This window comes from Megalops cyprinoides, chromosome 2 (assembly GCF_013368585.1).
Source record: "Megalops cyprinoides isolate fMegCyp1 chromosome 2, fMegCyp1.pri, whole genome shotgun sequence".
NCBI classification, from domain to species: Eukaryota; Metazoa; Chordata; class Actinopteri; order Elopiformes; family Megalopidae; genus Megalops; species Megalops cyprinoides.
Window position 1 is genome coordinate 13966085 of NC_050584.1, and position 24957 is coordinate 13991041.

General features: G+C 39.0%; 1 protein-coding gene across 2 annotated transcripts in view; it reads right to left on the reverse strand.

Moving 5' to 3' along the window:
* Positions 1-24957, reverse strand: part of LOC118768879 (contactin-associated protein-like 2) — a 326697-nt gene that overhangs the window by 118077 nt on the left and 183663 nt on the right. For both annotated transcript variants that reach the window (XM_036515856.1, XM_036515848.1), the window contains exons 9-12: positions 19994-20143; positions 13923-14085; positions 3419-3525; positions 2074-2193 (exon numbers count right to left, since the gene is read on the reverse strand). In XM_036515856.1, coding sequence (XP_036371749.1) covers positions 2074-2193; positions 3419-3525; positions 13923-14085; positions 19994-20143 — 540 coding nt within the window. The remainder of the gene's footprint in view (positions 1-2073; positions 2194-3418; positions 3526-13922; positions 14086-19993; positions 20144-24957) is intronic.

Here is a 24957-nt window from a genome sequence, read left to right on the forward strand (position 1 = left end):
AAATGTATAGACATTTCTCTCATAGACAACACAGACATAGACATCTATGTTGTCCAACAACATATGGTACACTTCACCTCATCTAACAAATGTTAATTTTAAATCCACTGGATCTGCCAATCTTATGGATGGCTTTAGGCTCCATTCAGTCTGTGTGATAATGGGATTGACATAACTGAGACTGAAGATCAGACCAGAAAGTACCATTTTATTGACAAGCCGTCAATGCACTTCCAGAGTGTGAATATGAGAGGTTGGAAAGGGTCTCAACAGGAATCCATCTCTCATGTTCTGTGACTGTCATAAAAGTGATGACACAAGTGTAAAGGCCTTTTCAATTTATCTGTGACACTACCTCTTATTTAGACCAAAGGTTTTCTCAGAGAGACCTCATATTCTGTGACTACCTGGCAGCATGCATCAACCTCAGAAAACATATTACACCTTTGAACCCTTGTTCAAGGCTTGTTTCTCATCACATCTACATTAGGAAAACACTTTACCCCTCCTTTGCCCCACAGCAAGGTTAGTTGCTTCCTTTTTTGCTGTTAGTTATGTTCCTTGAAGGCAGGGGAAGGGGCAGAGTACATTTTTTTCAGGGTGCTCCATTTTTGTGAAATTCTTTCCATGCCTCACTGTAATAATGCTGCTCTGATGTCACTATTTTCAGCCAAATCTCATTTTTTGGTATAGTTAAACATGTCACACTGCACACTGTGTGTGTATGAACACTTAAAAAGCATCCTCTATTTCACATATTAGTCGTTGACTAACATGATATAACCACCTCTTTTTTACTAGCATTTTTGAAGAATCCCTACAAGTAGGGATGCTAGTGTTCTGTTATCAGCCACCATGGCAGCTATCTTTCAATGGTGATATTCATTTGACTGCCACTTTCTTCTAATCCATTGAGATAATCATATGCGATATTATAGGTCTCAGTACAAGCTTTAACTGAAAAAATAGCTTTTGAACTTTCATGTCTTATGTGACGCATACAGTATGAAGTACCATATTCTTATCCTAAAGGCTGTGGATATTTCATATCCTACTCTGCTCTTTTATGGCTAAAGTGCCTCTGTTACGATAATAAAAAGCACGTTCACAAAACCAGGTGTGTGGATAGGTGTGGATTTTTTTCAGAACAGATTTTAAAAACTGCTGTGTGCCACACATTTACAGGGCCGATTCCCTGAACACCACTAAAAAACAGCACTGACAGAATTCCTCTAATCCCTTCCCATCATCCTAACAACAGAAGGCTAGAGAATTGTGCACACAAATCTTTTAAATCCTCCACAACGATCCGGCAACAGCCCCACTTTCCAAGCAAATGTTGTGATGTCATGTCATAAATATTAAGGAGCAAATGTAAAGTCAACCCTTAGGAAGGGCTGAAGAAGTGGATTCTCTTACTGTTGAACAGTGTGTGAGACCTGTAATTTCATCAATGCTCCAAAATTAGATGTCTTGGAGCTAAAGGACTTGTGCACTATATCAGAAATTTAAATATTAAGGGGCTGATTATGTTGAAGATTGCTGCAGAAGCACCAGAAGAAAGTATCTGGCATTCCCAGTATGCATGCTACCGCTTACATCAACATTTGCTTTAAATAATGCTATTATCTTAGCAATATAATTATGATGTAAATATAAATATGGTGTCTAGAATGAATGCATCAGTAAAGACACTGAAGTTTTAGAATCTAGAGTCATATCAAACTAAAGATGCATAAAAAATTAGGATGGCTATTTCTGTACAGAATGGACACCCATCTTGCATATTTTCAAGTCCCTACTTTGAATGCAATGTTTGAACAAGTAATTGCATTCTTCCAGCTGAAAACTGGACCCTTTTGGAATGAAAACTGTGAAAGCATGTTCCAGAACATTTCAGTTCTTCTTCAGCAAGGCCAAAGAAGGACCATACCCCATACCCCTAGCCCTAGTCTGTCCTTATCCTAATAACCGCACAATGCAGTTCACTCTAAATATTGTCAATAAATGCAGCACCCAAAATGATGTACATGTTGCACACATTCTAAACCTATCTCTAGTTAAGTCTCTTACCAGTCATGTTGCAGTTAACTCTGAAGGGCCCGAGGGGTCCACTTCCATCTGGGTCAATCCAGTAGGTGTCTGAACTCCTGCCGAGGTGCTTGTATGCCTCACAGGACTGCTCATAGACAGCTGCACCAGAAAGGGACAAAAACCATCGTTAGGACAGACTAAAACAGCCCACATGTGGAATACCAGTACTGATGGAGCAATCCTGCACTCCAGACACCAAAGCTCATCACTGTTGATATATGGTGTTCCTGATCTTGTTCAGTTGACATTATTTTAAAAATACACTGTCAGGAACATGTTTATTTTTATCCTGTTTAGCTGTGCTAAATAAAGACACACTTTAATACATACTCTGTCTCTTTTCAGTTATTTAATGGTCTTTTCAACATTCTGAACAGTATTCTGATGACTCCTAGATTTTAATCTTTGTGAGTCTACAGCCTTTATAGTCACTACAGTGAATTTGGCACTAGACTGTACATTACCTTTGATAACCGTTACATAATGAAGTTGAGTACATGACCATATATGATCAGGATGCTCTAATGACTGAATGCAATTTGACATTGAAGCACACCAGGAAACTGTTGAATATCTACATACGTCTCACACTTATGGTTTCATTCTCTGGCTCCTAACACACATACGCGACGTTAGCAGAGTCTGTACATTCACACAAAGATTTACTTGGAGTTAAGCAGGCTGCCAAAGTTAGACTCATCACTCAGTGCCCTATGCACTGAACTCACAAGGTGACTGGAAACAACTGCTACAAGGTGTTTTCAGGGCAGAAGAGGGATTTGCTCGCTCCTGTCTGTGATTGATACTGACAATATAATTTTATTACAGCGCTGAGATCTTCCTATGTTGTGGTGTGGCAACGGCACTGGAGAATGACATTGCGCATAGATTTCTACTTTGGTAGCCAAAGAGATAATTCCATGTGGATAAAACCACATCTGAACAATAAGACATTAATGTACTTCTCGTGTATGTGTTTTCCGCTAAAGTCCCCATGGCATCCACTGCTTTGCACAATTCTTGTTTAATGCTAGAAGTGATGCATGGCTCTTGTTCTTCCTGTGTCGCTGGGGGCAGCACGGTAACAAACAATAAATTTGACACTTGAATTTAAGATTGTGTTATTTTCAGACATGACTCTCATAATCAAAGATTAGCATAGCATTTGAAAGAAAAAAAAAAAAAGAAATGCGCATACTCAAGCGTGTAAAACATGACCATGCGCTTAACAAGCATCAAGAAAACACAGCTCACTACAAAAGCCAACATTCTCTATGCTCAAAATGTATAAGCAGTAGAAGGAGAAAATGTGTTCTTCTCTCACAGGTGTGACATGTGGCCCCCGTGTATCCAGTCCCGTCACAGGCGCAGCTGAAGCTGTCCCAGGTCTGGGTACACCTGCCCCCATGTTCACAATGGTTGGGCACGCACCTGGGAGAAACCGATAAACAGGAGAAAAGTAAGAGAGAGAGGAGCCACACTGTTTTCAGATATAACACCACACACCAGTTATGTAGAGTTATGAGGAGAGCACACTTCTCCACACGCCTGTTTACCATGCTGTTATATAAATTCCGGTAACAGTCGCCACGTAAAGCCTCACAATTTAACCATATTGACTGTGCATTTAATATCAACATGACTCATGTTGTTCAGATTTAGAAGCATTGTGTAGTTTTCCCCTGAGCCCCCCTTGCGCAGTACCATGCCCACATATAACTTTTAGACTTGCAAGACTTTTTTTAACTACAGCAATCACAATAAAAAAAAAACCTCCCAATGGAGTAACACATGCCTGTGAATTAACAGTGACCTGTCCTCCCTACTGCCTACAGGCGTTCCACCAAATATATCTGTTGTATTCCTCTCACTGGGCTGCCTCCACCTTACTTGCCTTATATATCATCAACTGACACAACAAGCCATGGTCACAGGAGACTTCTAGATTGCTGCATTTGGGCGTGAAAGTGTCAACAAGCTCTTCAAAACGGCTGTTGGGAGAACTCAAAATCTGATACCTCCAAGCAAATAGATGTGAGGAAAGCAAGCGTATCTCCTCGCTGTGTGTTTAATTCTGCCCCCAGGTCTCTGTTTGGGTAGTTTGTTTGTTCAACCGAAGACTGCATTTTGAATTCTATCTGTTCTCTTGCTTTCTCTCCCTGTCTCCCTCTCTCCACCCCCCCTCCCTTTGTCTCACATTCCCTAAAAGCTCATACTCTCACACCCTTTGCACTTTTAGCAGATCAGTAGCTTCACACCAGCTGCCCATTGCAGATCCACTGCATCTAAAGTGGTGTGGTGATGAAAGGTGATGTCCACCTTTAAAGGTCACCACAACACCAAACAGTTTTAAAAACATCCCTTCCATCTTGATTTGTTGCCACAGAGCCCCTTAAACACATTTTTAAAAATGCCAGACCTGAAAAGACATTATTTCAGCCACGGATTTCTTAAGTTACCTAAACCTAATCATATCATGAATGGGGGATGATGGAGTACGAGGCACAAGACAGTCTTGTGAGGGTGTAAATATGTAAAGCTTCCGGCCCTTCACATATCACTTATGTTCTCCTCTCCTAGCTTGTTGTGTAATAAGATGGAAACGGATTTGTTTCGTGTGAAAACAAATGTGAAGAAATGCCAAACATAACATACTCACAAGAAAGATGCATTTCACTGTAATTTCACATTCTGCAGTGCTGATGTTAACACATGTAAATTATGCCACACTCTCACGTTGATAACCACGTTTTGGGCCGCAAAGTTTTCTGGTAAGCGCTGGAGTTCATGAGCCCCTCCATCTTAACATATGCAGCAGATGCAAAACAACCCCAAAACATCACAGACCCCTTTCACAGGTGGCAAAGGTCTTTTCTCAGCACAATCTTTGCCTTATTTACATCTAATGTACCACAAGAAGATACATTTTCATTTGAGGATAAGACATGCCTCCAGTTGTCATTCAGATGTACTGTAGTTTATTTTTTTTGGTTTGCCTTGAGAAGGAGTTTCTTCCTCAAAACCCAAACACGAATGGCACATTTATGCAAATGACTATGAATGGTACTTTTGACACTTTGTACCTTAAAATTTGTTGCTAGTTCGTTGCATCTCAAACTGCTGCCTTTGGAAAGACATTACCTTTAATGTCTACATCCAGCATTTTTTAAGTATTCATCTTCAAAAAAAAAAAAAAAAAAAAAAAAAAAAAAATATATATATATATATATATATATATATATATATATATATTTCAATGACCATCTGTGATTTTATTTTTTTGGCCATAAAAACTTATGACACTTACTTATGACACTAATTCATTAAATGTACCAGTCATGCCATTCTTAAGCAAGCAAACCATGTACAAATAATGCTCAGGAATAGAAACACAGCTCATTGCACATTCAGGAATCACAAGTACATTTCATTTAGGAAGCAAAGGAATTTCAATATATAAGGGTGGAGACTGGCTTAATGTCTCCAGATTGTTGAACCAAGACCTGCTTGAAATGCAGTTCCCACTCCATTAAGTGGTACATAAATGGATATATAAAGTGCAATCTGCTTATAAAAATCACACCACATCCAATTTGATTCTTATAAGTGGATGATTCTTAAAAGTAGAGTTCCACCTGAAGGGGTAAATTGGATTTTATGTTTTAAATATTGTTTTCTCTTAATTAACTGAGATATGTCCTTAGCCAAGTTCTTAAAACATGGAACAAACCACATTTTAAGTATTTAGTATTTAATACAACCCTTTATTAAAGGAAAATACCATTACTCACTATAATTATTTGAAAGTATTTTGAAACTGCTGACGCTGTTCGATCTACAATGCTGTAGTACAGTCGATGCTCTTAATTAAATTAAACATTATATCATAGTTGGAATCAAGTTAATCATATTCTTAGTGTGTCCCTGATAATTGCGGCTGAAGTGCACTGCCTGTTGTCATGTGACGCCTCCTTAGTTCTTTATAGAATTTTGCAGGCTGTTTTAGCCGCTTTTTAGCATTACCCTAAAAACTCAAAAAGCAAGAGGGAATTTTCTTAAAATATTTGAATGCAAGAATGCCAAGCTTTGGTAATAAGCCTGAGATGTACTCAGAATGATGTATTCAAATTATAATAGATATTTTCATTAATTATGCACCATTACACTGCTTTGAATGCTGTATTACAGGTTGTACATGAGTCAAAATGTATTTTATTGCTTATTGCTTGATTCCTAAAAGCAGGGGTTTTAATATAGGAATGATTCTGTCCCAGTATAAGCATAGGACACTAAACTTTAATACTCTAAAAAGAAATGCATTTTGTTCTCCCAAATGTGATTGTACAGAGATTTGGGGGTGTAAGAGGGCACAGGCACAACAACCACAAAAATCCATCTCTTAAAGGTCAGTGGATATGCCCTTTTAGGCAGTAAAATAAAATCAAGAAAAAGTGTTTGATTGGATATGTCAAGTTTTTTTTAAATCAGTTTAAAAAAACTTGACACTGAATTTGTCATGGTCTGTTATTCACATCTGTGGCTCATTTTAAAATGTGTAATAACAAAGTAATGACATGGTCTACATGCTAAAAGACTAACATGATTAAAAGATTAAAACGATGACTTAATTAGCCCTAGGTGCTAAGTCACTCATATACACTGTTCAGTACATATTTAAGGATTTCCAAAAGCTGCTCAAAACACAAATACTCAATACATGGCGAACAGACACAATAAAAGAGTCAATATGATGGAGGCATTATTTTGCGTTCATTGCCAGCAAAGAACGTGAAAGAGGAGAATTAAGATTTTGAATGTCTGAAACACTGAAACAATGTTTGCAGCTTTTTGTCTCATCTTGTACACACATATGACCTTTATAGGTCATTTAAATATAGGTCTACACAGGTCTTTATAGACTTTTACTGTAAGACTATCATGATAGTGCAGCCCTATAAAACTTATACAGAAGATAACTAACTACTCAGGCACAGAACAGTAAACATACTAGACCTGCCACACTAAGTTAAATCTTTCCATCTGTAGTTGCTATTTATTGGCATACCTGCTAATATAATACATTTTCATAATTTGAACTAAAAAGATTTTAAATATGCTAAATGGCATTCAATAAAGGAATCTTGTCTGCTGTAGGTTTTGTTCTCTACTCCAAAGTCAAATTTGCCTATTATTCACATGGCTACTAATTGATGTAATCAGTATAAAGAAAAAAACTACAGACCTATAAGTGGGTGGCAATGTCGTCATTTCTGCACAGAAATAACTTATATAACACTTTACCCAGCTTATATTAGCAGTTCCTCACGGTACTTGAAAGTGCCCTGCACGTTCTGTCTGGCATTCATCTTGGCCTTGTGCCTGGAGTCTCTCCAGGATGAGCAGCTACACTCTTCTTGGAAGGACACCAGAGTAACGCCCATTTTAACACAGTCTTACTGTGCATGATTGGAGGGGATCACACTTCTGGTAATGGGACTTGGAAATAATGAGGAAACTGTGCGAAGACCATGCAGACTCTGAAAAATGTTGAATATGCCATGTGGTCAGTATACATTTTATATTTCTGTTGGCGCAGGTGACTTTAAACGAGGACCCTCTGCTTTACACTTTCCCAAAATGAGCAATTTTAGCACTATTCCAATCAAGTTCACTGCCAACAAGAATGTAATTGCAACTGTGTGAGTGTGTGAAGCCTGCCACTGTCTAACAAGCCACTGCTGACTACGTAACGGAGCGTGGACATTGCAGCAGAGCATGAATATGCAAATGATGATGAATGTCATATTAATGACATTAGACCTTTACTGATTTTCTTGAGGATGCTATTATAAGAGACCCATTACACAGAAGTGCCCACTTGCAGTCTGCCTTTTAGGTTTTAGAGTTTAGAGATGACTTTCATCCAGCCACTGATAAACACCTGGAAGAACGTCCCACCCAATCAACGGCTCCACTTAGATGCTTGAGGTAGAAGGAAGACCAGAAACATGTGGCTGTCCAGGGGACATGGCTCTGTTGTATGTTTTTTAATATCATGTCATATTTTCAGTACCAAGGGAAATATTCCCACAGAAGGGGGGGAGGGGGGGTATCCTTGTATTTTTTCCTAAGGTCAAAAGTGTCCTTTCCTGCCAGATCAACCACTGCTAACTTAAAATTTATAATCTGCACCCCTGCCATCCAGGAAGTCTGTGCACAGCCCTGAAAGGACATACACCAAAAGATTAATTCAACTACAAAGCATACTAAGATTCAATGTTATGTAATTCCTATTAAATTCCTATGAAAAAAGTACACAGAGATTAGCATTAAGATGAAAACTTCTTTTGTGCATCCCCCATCTTGTCATTGTCTGATACCCTAATTAAAGCTCCAAAGTTAAAACAATTAATGGCTTCGCTGGCTTCTTCTGTGGCATAATTAGGAGACAGTCATCTTCAAAGGTGTTTTAAATTGGGAGAAGGATCAAAACTAAAATCTGGAAATGATAATCTCCAGCTTGTCAGTGTTGAATACCTAAAGTACCTCTGAAAGTCCCCTTTAAATCAATCCGTTCACACACTGGGACACAGTGTGAAATAAAATTAGCCAGCGATCCAGTTAGTGTTAATGCTTATTAGGTGTATTAGGAAGGATGTAAGTGGAGCTGGTGATATCAAAGGCTATGCGGTCCATGAGGTTGTCCTCCATGTTCATGCTCCTGTGATGCAGATGTCAAGGACAGCCCCGGTCGTTTGACTTTTCCAGCTTAATTGGATTATTTCCTCAACCATCCGCATCTCACTCGCTGAGGCATGGATGAAAGGTCATGAAGACAATGCTAGGGCTGGTGTCACAGCTAGAACATGTTGGTGTTCTACATCTAGTCAAAGGGCAAAGGTTCGCCGTACAGTGCTTTTAATTTTGTGCATGTGCATAAATATCAGACACATGTTGCATACTTCCCATGCCATTGAAAAGGGAGCAGTAAAACAAGCCTGTAGGCACTTTCAAAATGAAAATGAATGCATTCAGTAGTGCCATCACAAACACAATAGCCTGTTTGTGCATAACCTGTCAAGAGGGCATTCATGTTGGAGATTTAAAAGTCAGCTACTATGCTATTTAACTGATCATGCAAAGCTTTGGGGGTATTAATGCAGAATCACCACACCACACACACCTATAACCATCAGACAACACATCACTAATAAACCTGATGCTTAACATTCACACGCTGGCATATTGAACAGCAAGAGAGAGGGTGCAGGAGCAAGTGAGAGAGAGAGAGAGAGACACACAGAGAGACAGAGAGCCAGAGAGAGACAGAGAGAGACAGAACGCACAGCCTGATGAGGAGGGAATGGGGGGACGTGTCTGTATTCTGAACCAGCCAGCACGTTGAAGGAGGAGGATATGTCTGATTGAAGACGAGCGACCAGACACCAGGCCCTGTATGCTCTGCTTGTTTACTCTCTGATTTCAGCCCTGGTAATAGAAAGTGACAGTTATATAACGCAGCTATTATGGACAGTAAAAAGCAATAATGTTTCCTTAAACTGCTCACAGATTAGTTATGTGTGGATGATAGGGAAGACATTCTGACCTGCTTGCTTCCAGAAGATGGGCACAATGGGCAAGATTCACTGTTCATGCATACAAATGATTTTTATGCATATGGTGGGCGAACAATCAAACTGACAAATATTTTTTATGATTTATTCATAGTTGGAATTTCTTGCCTACAAACAAATTTTAAGACTGCCCCAGACTACCCATACAACATCTGAAAGTGCATGTTTTATCAAGACAAGATATTTTTTGTGAATCTGATAAACTGGTCCACTATTACATTCATGTGTACAAAATGACATATCACAGTCGAACTACAGAAACCTGCAATTTAATCTGCAATGAACAAATATACTAGGTGACTAATTAGTTGTCTTATTAGTTATCTTATTTGCAAAATTGCAAGATTGAATCTGTAAACATCCGAGGTATTTAGGGTTACGTGTTGAAACCCCGGCCGATGACACCGCTGGCCAACCCGCAGACACCATGGAAGATTGCATAAAGCCATATACATATCCGCATTCACTCAGTGATGGAGGGCACTACAGAGGCGCTAAAAGGCTGGTAGATGTGTTTGGTCACAACAGGCAACACACTTTTGTACACACCTGAGAAGGTGTGTAAGGTCATGTTGGCCTGCTGTGTCCTACACAATATGGCCATGAAGCATGGTATTCCTTGGCCATCAGATAAACAGCAATGGGAGGATGCTATGCCCATTGACCTGCCCGTTGCTCAAGAGAACTGGGCTACAATTCAAACTTGTAGGCTATACAGCTGATTGAGCATTTTTGAGTCAGATGACTTTGAGGCAGATTTATGCCTCTTGCAGTCAGCGCAACCATAAAGGTTGCTCAAACAAAATTAAGTAATTGTGATCAGAACGGCTGAGTGCATGGGGGGGGGGGGGGGGGGGGGGGCATGCTGCCTTTCACGCACCTCCCAGATTTTCTAACAATGAGGGGGGCTACACAAGGCGACTTCAACATTGCTACCATTGGTGATTGATTGATGATGAATATTGTCATAGCTGGAGTGCAAATTGACCAAAAGTAACAATGTGTCAAAACTGTTTTGGCAGGTGATACATACAGTCATGTACTGCCCTGTTAAAATGAAATGCAGTATGAACAGAGGTTCTTCAGCTGGCAGCGGGCGGCGCCATGTTTGCATATGCATTTGCATTTGTATCTGCATACAAATTTGAAGCCCTCACATCTGTAATGCCTAACCCCACATGCATTTTATTTGTCAGATACATGTTTCATTGTTAGACAAGAAAACATAAGGACCATCGTTTTTGTTCTAGAAATTCTTTATTTTCTTGAATTATTTATTTAGAAATGGGCATGCCTGTTTCAACCAGTGCTTTACTGATGCGCCAGAAACTTTCTTGCTCACACTACAATTTTTTTTATAGCATCTACCTCTGTCAGAGTTGTTTACAACTTTAAATCTGAGGAATATTTACTTTTTTCCCTTTCAGCAGAATTTTTAGCCACATAGAGAGCACAATGAATGAAGTCCCACAAGTGGTGCACAGATAAGTGACTTTGCCATCTGCTATTCTTGTTATCTATCTCAGTGAGAACATGCATAGAGTTCCCCAACCCAAATCAAGAATAAAATTAGTTGTAGAAGTATGTGCCCCTTAACTTTGACCCCTAGGGTCACACGTTTGAATCCCAGCTGAGACCTTGCTGTTGTAACCCAAAGCCGGATGCTGGACCTCATTTTATCCAAAAAAAAAAAAAAAATCAAATCAAAACAGATTACAGGGTATTGTTATAATACTCTGTAATCTGGGGGCTCCTGATAAGAAAATGAATTATGTCATGTATAAGAGGAAAAAAGATGCATTTGACCACACTCAACCCTTTATAACACACTAGGTTACCCAAGAGTATTTCTTTCTGTCCCTAGACAGCAGAAACAGGTGTGCTCCTATCAGGCTTTGCAGACATAGCTAAATTTGGGCACAAATCCGATTTAAAAAATACAGCATCCTGCATATCTTTAAAATCATTATGTACAAAAGGGCTGCTTTTATCCACACCTGTTCTGATGAAAGTTAATATAAAATCAAGGTCATGGTAACTAAGTCCTCTGTTATTACAGCAGAATCCCTATAATTACAGTGAAGCTAGACCTGGCAGTCTAGCCCATTCGCACAATCAAGTATAGCTGGGTGAACATTATTGCACTGTCATGGCAAATGGTGGGAGATCTTGAGAGCAATTATTGTACTGTGCAGAAACCATGGAATATTATAAAAATTGTCATTTACAAAAGTTTCTGGTCTATATAGTAGACCAGTTATATAGTATATAACTATACTACATTTAGTATAGTTATTATATAGTTATTTTTTTCAAAATGTATCTTGGGCATAAAATTTAACTGCTTTGAAGGAATACGATCAAATAATTTATTTTAGTTCCATAGTCAACAAAATAGTTGTGCCATAATTAAAATCATGTGTTCACATAGTGAAATCACTGTCTTTATAATGAGTTGAATTATGAACTACAATTCAAAATCCATGGTAATGATATACTGTTGCAAGGCAGGGCAATTTCTGACTGAAAAGCTGTGCTTTTGTTTGTTTTCACCAAATATTTAATGGTTTTCTTAACAAAGCACAGTCACATTTCAAAGGAAAAGCAAGAGAAAATAAATGCTAAGCAAGAGAAAATAAATGCTAAGGGCATGTTTGACCATCAGGGAGCTGAACAACTTTACCCTGTGACCACGTTTTAAACAAAAATAATAATCCAGCTGACCCTGATTCAATGGCAACAAGTGAGTAATTAAGAAGTTGGCTGCACCAAAGTCCGGTGATAGCAAAATGGATTTGTATGCCTGCTCTAATTACTGTTACTCTCCATGCATTCAAGCCTCTGGTGAAACTGAATGTCTTTCAACCATGTACTGCTTCCAGAGTCAGTTAGCAAACATTCTGGCAAGATGGCAGAACTTATAGTTGTTAGTTAGTATTGTGATGTTGTATCACATATAGCTTACAGTGTATGATGGAGCAGGAGAAGATAATTTTTCTAGCCCATCTCAGCCTTGGGTTAAGGTTTAAGGACACCTTTAGAATCTGTTTAAATCACTGATAGCTTTTATTATTTTTTTTGAAGAAAAAAAAATCAATGTCCTTTATGAAAAACAGATGAACAAAGGCAGTAACAGTATTACCCTATTCCTGAATCCATTTCATTAATGCATCTTCACCCTCAGAACAACACAAGTACTAGCCAGAAATGCTTAGGAGCAAACAAAATTAGTGACTGCAATAAACCAAGAACCAGATGAGCCTTGTGCCAATTCCCACTGCAGCAATATATTTTAACAGCTATTGCAATCATGAAAAATCTACTTAAAGTGCATGGGGCAGATTACGTAAACAATGAAGTACATAAAACCTAATCCCATCAATGACATTTAAAAGCATGAGGTGGCCCTTCGCTTGTTTAGCTTTAACATTAAGGTGAAAAACTATGGTACACTGAGATGCGCCGTTCAAAAAGGCAACTCCTCTCCTGTTGCTGCTTTTGCTGTGAAGATGTTAATAATAATTTCATATAACCAAAAAAGGCAAAAGGCAAAAAGGACACCGGCACAATTTCACTTGATGTTACTCAAAAACTAAAATGAGCAAGTTATTCACGTGAATGTGCACTCAAAACCGAAATTTCTCAACGGTGACTGCATTGATCCCTTGATATTTTCCGCTGTTTTCACAGCCATAGACGCTTTGGATTTTCTTCCCCGAAACCGCCTGACAGTATGAAGCATGGATCTATCACATAGATCTTATTCATTTATTGGCAAAGGCATTCTTTGAAAACTGATTTGCATTTATTAATCAATGCTTCATTGACAAACCATTCTGAACGCAAAATCACGCAAATGCCCACATGATGCACAATAATTAATCTCTCAGGCGACAATAATGAAGCAGGAGTTCCACATTGCCTAATGAACTAAGCCCTGGCTGGCACGTCATTTCTACATCTCAGCTGAAGCATCAGTGTGCTTTGCCTCACTGTGAGTAGGACTGGTGTGGATCTGCCCCCAGCAGGATCGGTGCAGTGAACAGGGATGTGAGCCGGGCTGGGCTCCACAGATTCCAGGCCTTCTGGCTGCTCAATACCTGCCACGTTTCAGTCTGGCACCCTTTTTCGGTGACAGCAGTGCCTACCTGAGTGTGAACAGGCTCGGTGTAGGGTGGCAATGCGCCAGGTTACCTGTCTATGATGGCACACATGTCCAGGCTGACGTTCTCGAACGCTCCCAGCGTTCCTTGCTCCACTGCGTGCAGGTCGGCCAGCTGGTCATCCACGTGGATCAGCTGCATGCAGCCCTGGAAGGAGCGCTGTGTGGGGGCTGGGCTGGAGCGCAGGAAGTAACCTGTGTGGGCCAGAGGTGAGAAGAGCACTCACGTGTACCAATCGTCCAACCTTGCTGTGAATCTCCGATCCTGATTATGATTTTAGCATGAAATGCTATGATAGATAAGAAGGAGTTACATTAATTATTGCATCACAAATCACTTCTAAAAAAAAAAAAAAAAAAAAAAACTGCTATTGTGCTAAGACATCTGTACTCATAAGACATTGGTACATCTACACAAAAAAAGAAAAGAAAGACAGAAGCAATGTATAAAGCTGTGTAGATACACTTAAAGGACTCTGATAAAATTGGTTTCCTCCTCAACTATTTCATTAACCATTTTGGGCGTCAATAGCTAGCACATACCTACATAAACATAAAAAAAATGCTAATTATCAAGTGTAAATAATTCAGAACAAATATTACTACTACTATTGCTACTACCTCTAATAAACTCCTGAGAACATGTTGCTATAACTTGACCCTTGACCCCATCATAGTTTCGTCAAAGTTAGTGCCCGTTCCTCTGTGCATGCATTATTAAGCCTACTCAAAGTTATCTACAAAAATGACATATTGTCATCTTGGCCCTCAAGGTAATGCACCACCTCCATCAAATAACCAGTTATCATTGCTGTGGTACTGAAGAAAAAAATAGAGCTCTAGGTGATACTGCTTTATCGCATTGCCTAAGTGAATTCTAGCCTCTGTATGAAACATTTGGAGAGTCGGACACTAAAGAAGGGCCTCTTCCATGGAGCTAATCACGCTTGTATCACTATAAAAAATCCCACCCACTGCGCAGTCTGCAGTGAATACACTTAGCAACACAAGAGCAAGTAAGTTACTTCAAACCTCAGAAGCCAGTGAGCCCTCTTGACGTTAATAGGCAAATTCCAACATCTGGAGGGAAACCATTTGCTCACACTGTTTACGGATTCCTGGTGTTTTACGCAGTGAGCTCCACGCTGTCGGAGTGGAGAAAAGTTCCTAAAGTTTGCGGGACCAGCTGCCACGTCTGCCTCCCACACCTGTCCAAGTGTCTATCTGCCTAAGCTCCACCGCGCGCGGAGAGAGAGAGGTGCCCCACAGCAAAGCTCCCTGTCCCGTCGGCGGGCGCCGCGAGACGCGTGTCCTCAGATGACAACATCTGCTCGGAATGCAGAGCCCTGCGCCGGAAACGTCCGCGTCGCGGAGCCTCGGCAGCTGCCAGCTCTCAGAGCTACCTGGGAAACTGCCAGGGGCTCCCGGTGATCAATAAAGGGAAAGACGGATCTCAGCGGTGCAAAGATTCACGGCTTCAATCTGCGATTGTGCCGTTGAAGTTTTTTTTTTTTTTTTCCCCCTTCCACTGTTCAAATCTCTCAGCCCGTTGGTTATTCTGAGGGGACCCCCATCCCTCTCGCACAACGCAACGCTGAGCCCTGAGAATAGCCGCTGACAGATTAATGAACGCCCGCACATAATGAATAATTCATAACGAGCTAACACATGAAAACAGGAAATCTTCTAGGGATGTTACCTAGTAAAACTTTTATTTTCATCAAAGACAAGACCACCGATATCCAAATGTTGTTGCATGCTTTGTTTTGGCTCCTTACTCTTTCAAAATTCGATTCTGTACAAAATAATCATTCAGGACTATACCTGTTGCAATAAAGTTTTGATTATAGATGCTGTGTCAAGTTCGGTCATCAATGTAGTTTATAATGTAGTTCAAAGTAGTTCATACAGTGTATTTGAGGGGTGTCAATATGAAGTGGATAAGCTCCATACAGCAGAATTGGCTATTGATGGTTTTGCTTGTTAAACCTGAATGAATCGATAATCAGTAATCAATGACAGTAATTTCAAAGGAATTGTCTGAATTGAATGGAATTGTTTACTGATTAAATAGACTGAAATAAACTCATTTGTTTGGTTTCATGTATGATGATGTGATGTTAAAACAGAACTAACCATTGTTGTGGAACATTGTTTATTTCAGTAAAATACAGATTGCATTATGGAGCAGCCTGCAAACTGTGCCACAGGACTACTGCCATACTACTTCTACGATTTGAAAATGTAAAAATTTTATACACATTTTCAAGAAATACCAGCTATTTTCCTTTATTGGTATTGGAGGCACTGCAACTTGGTTTCTCCATACCATGGCTTTTTTCTCTGTAAGCCAATGTTTAGAAATTCCATCTACAGATTTCTAAAGTCAGACACTAATTTTTAAAGCCCATCACAGAAAGAGTGAAACCATTCTGCGTAAAATGGATTTTGGGTTAGGGAGACTCCTCTGAAACACAGAGCACTGAACAGGGGAGAGGCCCTACTAACTTCAGGCTTGTTCCCAGTTCTATCCCGATGCACCTTTTGGATACGAATCTCTGAGGCATGGCTTACACCAGCATTGCAGATAGGACATGTTTTCAGAATGCCACCATGGGAGCCAAGGAAATGCAAAGGGACTCTGACAGGATGGACGCTTGATATACCATGAAAGACAAGATGCACTGAATGGCAGATACCAGTGAGAAAAGGGTTTTAGCATTTACTGGCATTGTTTAGGCAGACAAGGAACAGAATGAACTGACAGTAAACCTAACGGTATCGTGTCTCTTGCCTTGATGGCAAAAAAAACAGATATAGTTCATATTTTGAGTTTGTTTCTCCCTTTTTTATCTCTCAGTAATGCTAATTACCAGTCAACCTCATTTTTGTCCATCATAGGCTTAATTCCTACTTCTGAGGCCATTTGTTCCCAAGGGAGCAGTGAATTCTGTATTCTGGACATGGCCATCCACATGAAGTCTAAACACTTCCATCCTTCTTCACTGCGTGATACTTGACCTTGCATGACTGGGGTACGGCGATAAAACACATATCACTCACAATGACATGCCTGACCTCAATTCTGGGAGGAAATGCCAAGATTAATAAAAAAAAAAAGGCTCGGCTCAGATCCAATGTGACTTCTCTAGTAATGAGAGTTGGAATATACTTGGTGGATATCGACACTACAGACAGGACCTTATCTACCAAAAACACGTGTCACGAGTTTCGCTCTGTGCAACAGCAGCAACAACAGAAACTCAAACATCACAGTGTTGTCTTCCTCCATTGCCAGGTCATGTGGGCCACTGTTTCCTCAGTGTTTCAGTATATTTTTGAAATATTTATATTTATGTTTCAAAACTTATTGTTGAAACTATTACAGACTGTTTCCATTTTTTCTGGTCTGTCTTTGATACTACATCTAAAAAACTTTTTTTGCTTGGATTTAATTGCTCTCCAGTGTACCATGGTCAAATGGTCCAAAAAGAGAAATAAAAAATAAGGCTTCAATTCAATGTGCTGGGTGCCGAGCCTTTCATCACAGTACAGAAATGATCTTGCACATTTAAAAAACTGTATCTAGGTTTTCTCAACAACAAAAAATGGTTTGAAGAGAAAAATAAATACCTGTTAACATTGATTGAATCTGGTTTATTCATATAAAAAGAGATTAATGAGCAATATTGTAAGAAGTGAATACATTTGAAATTCAATCAAATGGTAATAACATTGAACTCCCCACAAGTAATCATGGTAATCTTAAAAATATTGTCATAGCAACATCATGTAGCCGTGGCAACGTGGAAATAATTAATAATTTTACCCACACCAAGTCTTGTGTGTTTTTGGGAGTACAAAATAAGACTTTAGTCATTTAAAATATCCATAACTGCCAGTGATGGTATGCTTTATAAAGACATTTTTTGCTTTTAAACACCCACTGTCATATCAACTCAGCAAGGAAAAAAACAACATAAAAAATACATCAGACAAGTTGTCTTTCAAAACGCTGCATACCGAAAAGAAGTGTGCATGTGTGCGTGTATGCATGTGTGCATATGCCGTAGGAAGTCCAAGTTAGAGATGAATGCATGCCAGTTGATTGGTGGAACCACAACAGTGGTTATGCTCAAGCATTTCTGCAGCTGTGATGAATCCCATGTCAGTAGCCATCTTATACACACAATCTGGCTCAATGATTATTGGTTGTGACCTTCCTCTCGCTGTCAACAACTAGACTCAACCCTATCACCTAATGGATGATTACAGTCTGTTACATCGAATACACGATGGCCCTTCTACCAGATCAATTCTCTTATCAGTCTCAAGTATAATCACACAGGTTCAGTGGTACTGCTCTTATACTAGGACAAACACGTGGACATATATTTCCTGAAGAGAACCATTTTTAGAGGAAAATCCTCTATAGTCTAGGTCCAAAATAATACCAGTCTTTTCTCTGGAACATCATTTCAATCTTTTCATCAAGTCAACTCTGAATCCGAGATTTACGAGGAAACTATGAGACATTTTTAGCAGAGACAGACACTCTTGCTGGGCACACAACGCTGCGGTCTGTTTGTGGGTATCCACTTACAAGAAGGGAGAAAATCACGAACAAATTAGACAACACGTACTGCTTCCCTCTGTCGGAAATATCAATGACACAAAACCATTAACTGATAGTAATGCTTCTTTATGGTTGGCCTATTGTGAACAGAGGGAGAGAAAAAAAAAAACATTTGATCTCATTTCTCTGCCATCATCTGTAAAGGCCTGGGTGTGGCCAACAGCCTTGGGCCAGAATCGTTTCCCCCTCCTCATTTAGTTCTTCAGAAGATGAGCGACTCTGATAATGCTCGCAGTCATGCTTTCCCTCAAAATTAAAATGCGGGCAAGCTGACGGTGCCAAGAGCCGCAGCCCATTGGAAGGCAGATTGGATTGCATTACAGTTTTTATACATTGTGAGTTCTCCACTTCCTTCGGGCCTATCCGTCTATCTTTGCTTAATTGACTGATTCTGGGCTGAGGAGAGAGCTAGTTGAGCAGGGAGGATGACCATCTGATGAAACAAAGCTCCAGCAGGTTGGACTGGGCTTCAGCTCTGGAAGCAATTTCTGTGCTTTTCACACAGTGGGCCAGGTAAGCCGGTCCAGACACAGTGGAGCTGTTTTATGGTGTACTATATTTAATTTAAAAATGTCAAGTCAACCTGAGAGAGTGTGCTTGTCATGAAAGAATGCATGATATGATGAATCTGCTTGTGATTTAAAAAAAAAAAAACAAAACAAAACAAAAAACAAACATTGTGTCTGGGGATTTTGTTCCCTCTGTCAACCTCTCCACAAGCTGTTGACAGTTAAGGAAATGTCTGAAGACAAATGCAAGAAGCAAACAATTTTCAAAACCAGACACAGTAGGAACGTATTCCACATTCCATACAAGACTGGTTATAGGCTTGCGGTAACTGTATGGCAGTGAATGATTGTTCACAATGTGCTAACAGAAGGATGCCTCAAGCTCATATGCTGTGCAGATAAAGCAGTAAATTCTACATTCTTAATAAACCTCATTATGCAGCAGAACAACTGTGCCTTTCCATGACTGGAATATAACATCTATGGCCTGTAAATAACTGGTGGGACATAGTCAACTATTCATAACTCAAATTTGCAGTCTAAACAGTCGCATTTAAATTACACTTCCCATGTCACTCACTTTAAATGGAAGTTCAGTTAAATATGCCTATATTAATATTTTTCAATATGTTGAAATTCTCTGCAGATTCCTTTTTATGCATATAATCAAGAAGTCAATGTATTGTAATGTAGATTACTGTGGCACTCCTTGGCTCTGTCCTGCACTTTGGCTACATAACAGTTCTTTGAGCAGTAATGTCAATGCAAGACAATAAAGAGAGACAAACACCAAAATTAAAATGATGTTTTAGTTTCAATTAAATATTTATCATCAAAATATATTCAAACCATGCTGCCTGTAATTTTTTGTATGCTTTATATATGTCTGACCAGACTTGACCTTAAACATGAAAGCTACAGTATTCAAAAATGGCATTAGGACATAGTGTTTGATTACCTCCGAAGTAGTACACGCCTCCCGTCTGAAGCTGAATGGGGGTGTTAGTTCGTACTGCTGAAGCCTCGTCTCCATCAATGGTCAACATGGCGAAATTCTCTTTGGCTAAAAAGCGGACGTCGTGCCATTGGCCATCATTCAGTCCGGAACCTGTGCACAGGAAACCATAGCAAGAGTTTACTTGAACATTATCTGGAATGTTCCCCATGCCAACACTAGCTCAGTGAATCACACTTGCTGGCTTATTTACAATCCAAAATGCACTTATACAAAAATGAAAGGGGATTATCCTTGTGTATGAGCGAATTATCAGAACGAACAACAAACTCAGAGAGAAATAGTTTGCACAGGTCGCATTAGGACTAGAGGACTGTGAGTGGGTTAACTTTTGAACTTCCACACCAGATCAAAAGCAAATGGGAACATTTCACTGTTGTTTACTTGCTGCTTAACATTTAAGATGAATGCAACCAGAACTACAATGGAAGTCAATCATGAGCTGACTCCTGATGACTATGACATTCAATCATACTCTATTTCAAATTAAGATCTAATTTTCTCATTTATAATAGGAGTAACACAAATAGAAATTGTGCATGAGAACAAGAGCATTTTAACCCTTTTGAAAACGTGGATACTAAGATTTTAGAATACCTGTAAGATTGTATAACGAAGCTGAAGTTTCAGCAGAAGTACAGTTTCCTTACTATACCTTTGTCCAGTACAATTAAATTCCTGAATTGTAAATACTGAAGAGCCTACTGACCTGTATTACTATCATTATTATTATATCATGATTAGAAATATTTTAATTCAAGAAATAAAAACTGTATTTTAAATTGCACATATGCCAGACACTCTTGAAAACAATGTGCTATGGGCTGGGATGTGTTATAGCTATTTGAATGGAATGACTTAAGGAATTTCCTGTAGGCGGTACTTGCTGGGCTCATGACCTGAGGTTAACAGTTCAGCCAATACTTTTGATTTGACAACAAAGGTCAATGAATCACAGACATAGACAGATATTTACCCTGAAACCATTGAGAAGGGTAAAAGCCATCAGTGTGTAATAACTGCAGAGCAGCCCAGTTGGAGAAATACATCTTTTTTACACCATAAATCATAAAAGACGGAGAGACATCAGCTCATTTGCCATCCCCACAGACCTATTTGCCACTACCTGTCACAAACCTCAACATTCAAAACGACAGCTCACTTTCCACATGTGGCACAATCCAACCTGATCAAGGTCACCATTCATACCAACCTAAAATGTGGGAAAATCCGATTATCAAAGAGGATCTCCCTTCTAGTCACAATCCCTCTATTGCTTCCACTATTGATGAAGTTTTCTTTGCGATTATACAATCTGTATGATGTAGACACAGGCAACGTTGTCTTTGAAGGTACTGTACAAAACTGCATGGATTGCTTTGCCTTCCACTGAGTGTAACAGTGTGTCTGCAGATGGAGACCTGCTACTGATGAATCCTCTCAGTGTGTGAAAAATGAACAGCAAGAGAGAGGCACCTACAAATTCAAGCTACAGTGAAAAGGCAACACGAATTAAGGAGCCTCTGCCTGCTTCCAGGTGTAAGATATTGACAACACAATTTTCCTGCCAACATACAAAGCAATCATACACAGTAATATGACAAAGCAATACCGCTGCATCACCGACCCATGAATTACTGAGAGTATATGACAACTTAAAAATACCACAGGAACATAAGTCAGTGACAAGAAAAAAAAACAATTGTGGTAGGATACAAAACACTTTTTAAATGTTTTCTACTTAAGTCCTAACAACATTAATTACAGACCATAGCCCTGTAATAGCTGGGAGTAAAAGACTCTCCAATACAATTACCGTACAAAATTAATAAACCTGTGCTGTAGGGCATTAGTAGGATAGCAGAAGGGAAAAAAAAAACTAATTTATTAGTCAAGGCTTTTTCCAATTACATTCAAAAGGTAATGGAGAAAAAAAAAAGCTTTGCAAAATCATTTAGCCATCCACGGTTAATAAGGTAAAGTCCAGACCTTGAGGAAAGGCACACTTTTTTTTTTTCTTTTAGAGTGTGTATGAGGGTCGTTTGCCCTCAGATATAATAATTACATAAAGTGCAGGCGATGATCCTAGGGGCTGACGCTTATATTCAAGTTCCTGACTTACCCGCCCCCCAGTCTGACGCAGCTATCATCATCTCAGCACTGATAGCGAGAAGCTCATCTTCCTTGTGTATAATTAGTGCCATTCCTGGTGAAAGGGCAGTGCCTTTTGCTCCCCTCACACATTCTGCTCCGCAGAATGAGGACATGCAGACACTGAACTAATTAAAGGTGGATAAAAAAGTCACCTCAATATAACACTAGTGCTGTAAACCCTGACAGAATGTACGTGACTCCAAAATGTTGATCGTTTAGAATAAGCTCAGTTATTGTCTGTTTCTCTTTGAAACTGCCATGCCACATGACCGCCGGTCTACAGACAAACACAACTCTTTGTGGATTTAGAGGCACATACAGTTATGAAGGACTGATGTGTCTGTAGCAAAGAATGTTTTGAATGTTTTACCAGGAAACAAACAGTGAATGGCAGAACATACAGCTCATGTGAATTCCATTTAAGGCCAGGGGAAGAAATTCTGCATTTACATTGTCAAAACTGCTCTACAGCATTACCTGCCCAGTTATGAGTTGGCATGTGACCAGCTTAAGAAGGTCAGTTCCTCAATTTCTGGCTGTACATGGATTATTTGTATTATAAAATGCAAACCAGCTAGTACCCTCAGAGTGGCCATAAGGAAAACCGTCACAAGACTACTGAATGGAGGACCAGAGTGCCTCAATTGGTACAGTATTTTAAATGCAAATTGAGAAAGCAGATCTTTATTCACAGATGACATTGACAGGAAAGGTGAAGATATAATTACCGTAAAACTTCCGATAAACGCCAAGGCGTTTATTTGCTTTAATTACTTAACTTTACTGGAGTTTATTGGAGACTCGGCAATAATAAGCGACCTGCGTTTATTTCACCTAAAACCCTCAGACTTCTGCAAGTTATTGGTAGCTGAACTAACTGGGAAAATTCACCATGTTTTTTTTTTTTTTTTTCCCCAAGTAGCCTACTTAAACATTATACAGTGCTCTTTAGTAGCAACTCAAACAAGAATCACTAATAAAGTAAGTTAAACATTGTCATTGCAACCTATGATGGGAGAGCACAATGTATAAGAATAGCAGTATCATTGTGAATTTAGGCTACCATGATCCGAAAGACAGCTTGTTTTGTTTGTTTATGTTTAAACTAATTCATAAACAGATGAACATGCATGAGGCAAATTGAGTTCACTAAAACAACCTCATTTAGCCTAGTGTAAAAAAAAAATATTTGTTTGTGTTATTTCGTTTTTTAACCACAAAAAAAATAGGACTCCTGAAAGCATCTTAACCCACTGCTCTTTTGTTTTATAGTCATGAAAATAAATATAATTTATTTGAGGCAGGCGTTTGTTTCACTGAAAGGGTCGTGCATTCTGGCGATTATAAGAGGCCTGCGTTTACTGGAGACCCGGCTATTATTGGAAGTTTTACGGTATTTCTTACACACCTTTACTGTGAAGGTATATGAATTTATCATTATATCCAATGGCCTATAAGATCAAATATGGATCCAATGACCTATATGGATCAAGCTGGAACAAATTTAAAGTTTTAAAGTTTTATCCCTTTAAAGTTTTATCTTCCATTCCCTGAGTGCAGAGCCTGTTGGATACACGCTTTCATTGTTTCACAACAACCTCGTCTCAGAGACCAGCCTGAAAATATAGAATTAGTTCTATTTTCCTAAATGTTCTTTCTTGTTTGTTTCAAAGCATTCCTATTCAGGCCTATGCAGTAATTATGATTTAAAATGTGTTATCCATATAAGAATTCCCTTGTTACATACTGTACACATACACATGGAGAAGCAGGATTACAACAGAATATGGGAGAACTATGGGTGAAATCCGGAACTATGATTCTGTGTGCAGTCTGTAAATTTTTAAAAGACTTGGTGAAATGCACTTAGCTTCTAATAGAAATGTATATCTATTTTTTGTCTATTCTTGGAAAGGGGTTCTATACATAATGGGTTCTGCAAATTTCAGAACATTCATGGACCATATCTCATAATGTGAGAGATATAATGTTAGAAATATGGTCCATGTGATATGAGCTGGTTTTTCAAAGCAAACCAACAATGATTTCTATTGAACTACAAAATCTTTCAAACCTGTTTTTGCGATGATGTTCAACATATTTTATTTTGTGGGCACATAACATTTCCAATTGAGATTCCTTGTACTTTTTTACAGTGATAGTTATATCACAGTAAATATCTCTAGTTGCATTTGACTGAACATAACTTTTGATTTGGACACACTGGTTTGTACAAATACTCCTTGGTTAACAAAGAGTTAATGGGTTCCATAAGGTCTTGCCCTATCTTCCCCTTCGTTTACAATGGTTTTCATTGTCAACTATGCTAATCTGAACGATTGAGCTACTCTACTTCTCACTTCTCCAGAACCAATGCTGCCTATGATTTGCACTTTAATATCTAGTGAAACTGATTTATCTGCCATCTTTTGCACAGGAAGGCCACTTGCAGACACATTCGATGCCCTAAAACAAGAACATTTGCATAGTTTAGAAATGATTCATTTAATTTTTGGCTACTAAAAAAAGAAACTTTACATACGTTAAGTATATATACTGCTTGATTATAAAATGGGTTTGTTCTCAGAGGCACTGTTAAACTAAGCATTACATCATTTCTAATGTTAACTGTAAAACAAATTAAAACTGGTCACAGCAGCTGTAGGTATGCATTAGCATAGCATGGCTGCTGTTATGTTGAAAGTATCAAAATAGAATGATGTACATTTTTATTCATGCCCTCGTACAGAAAT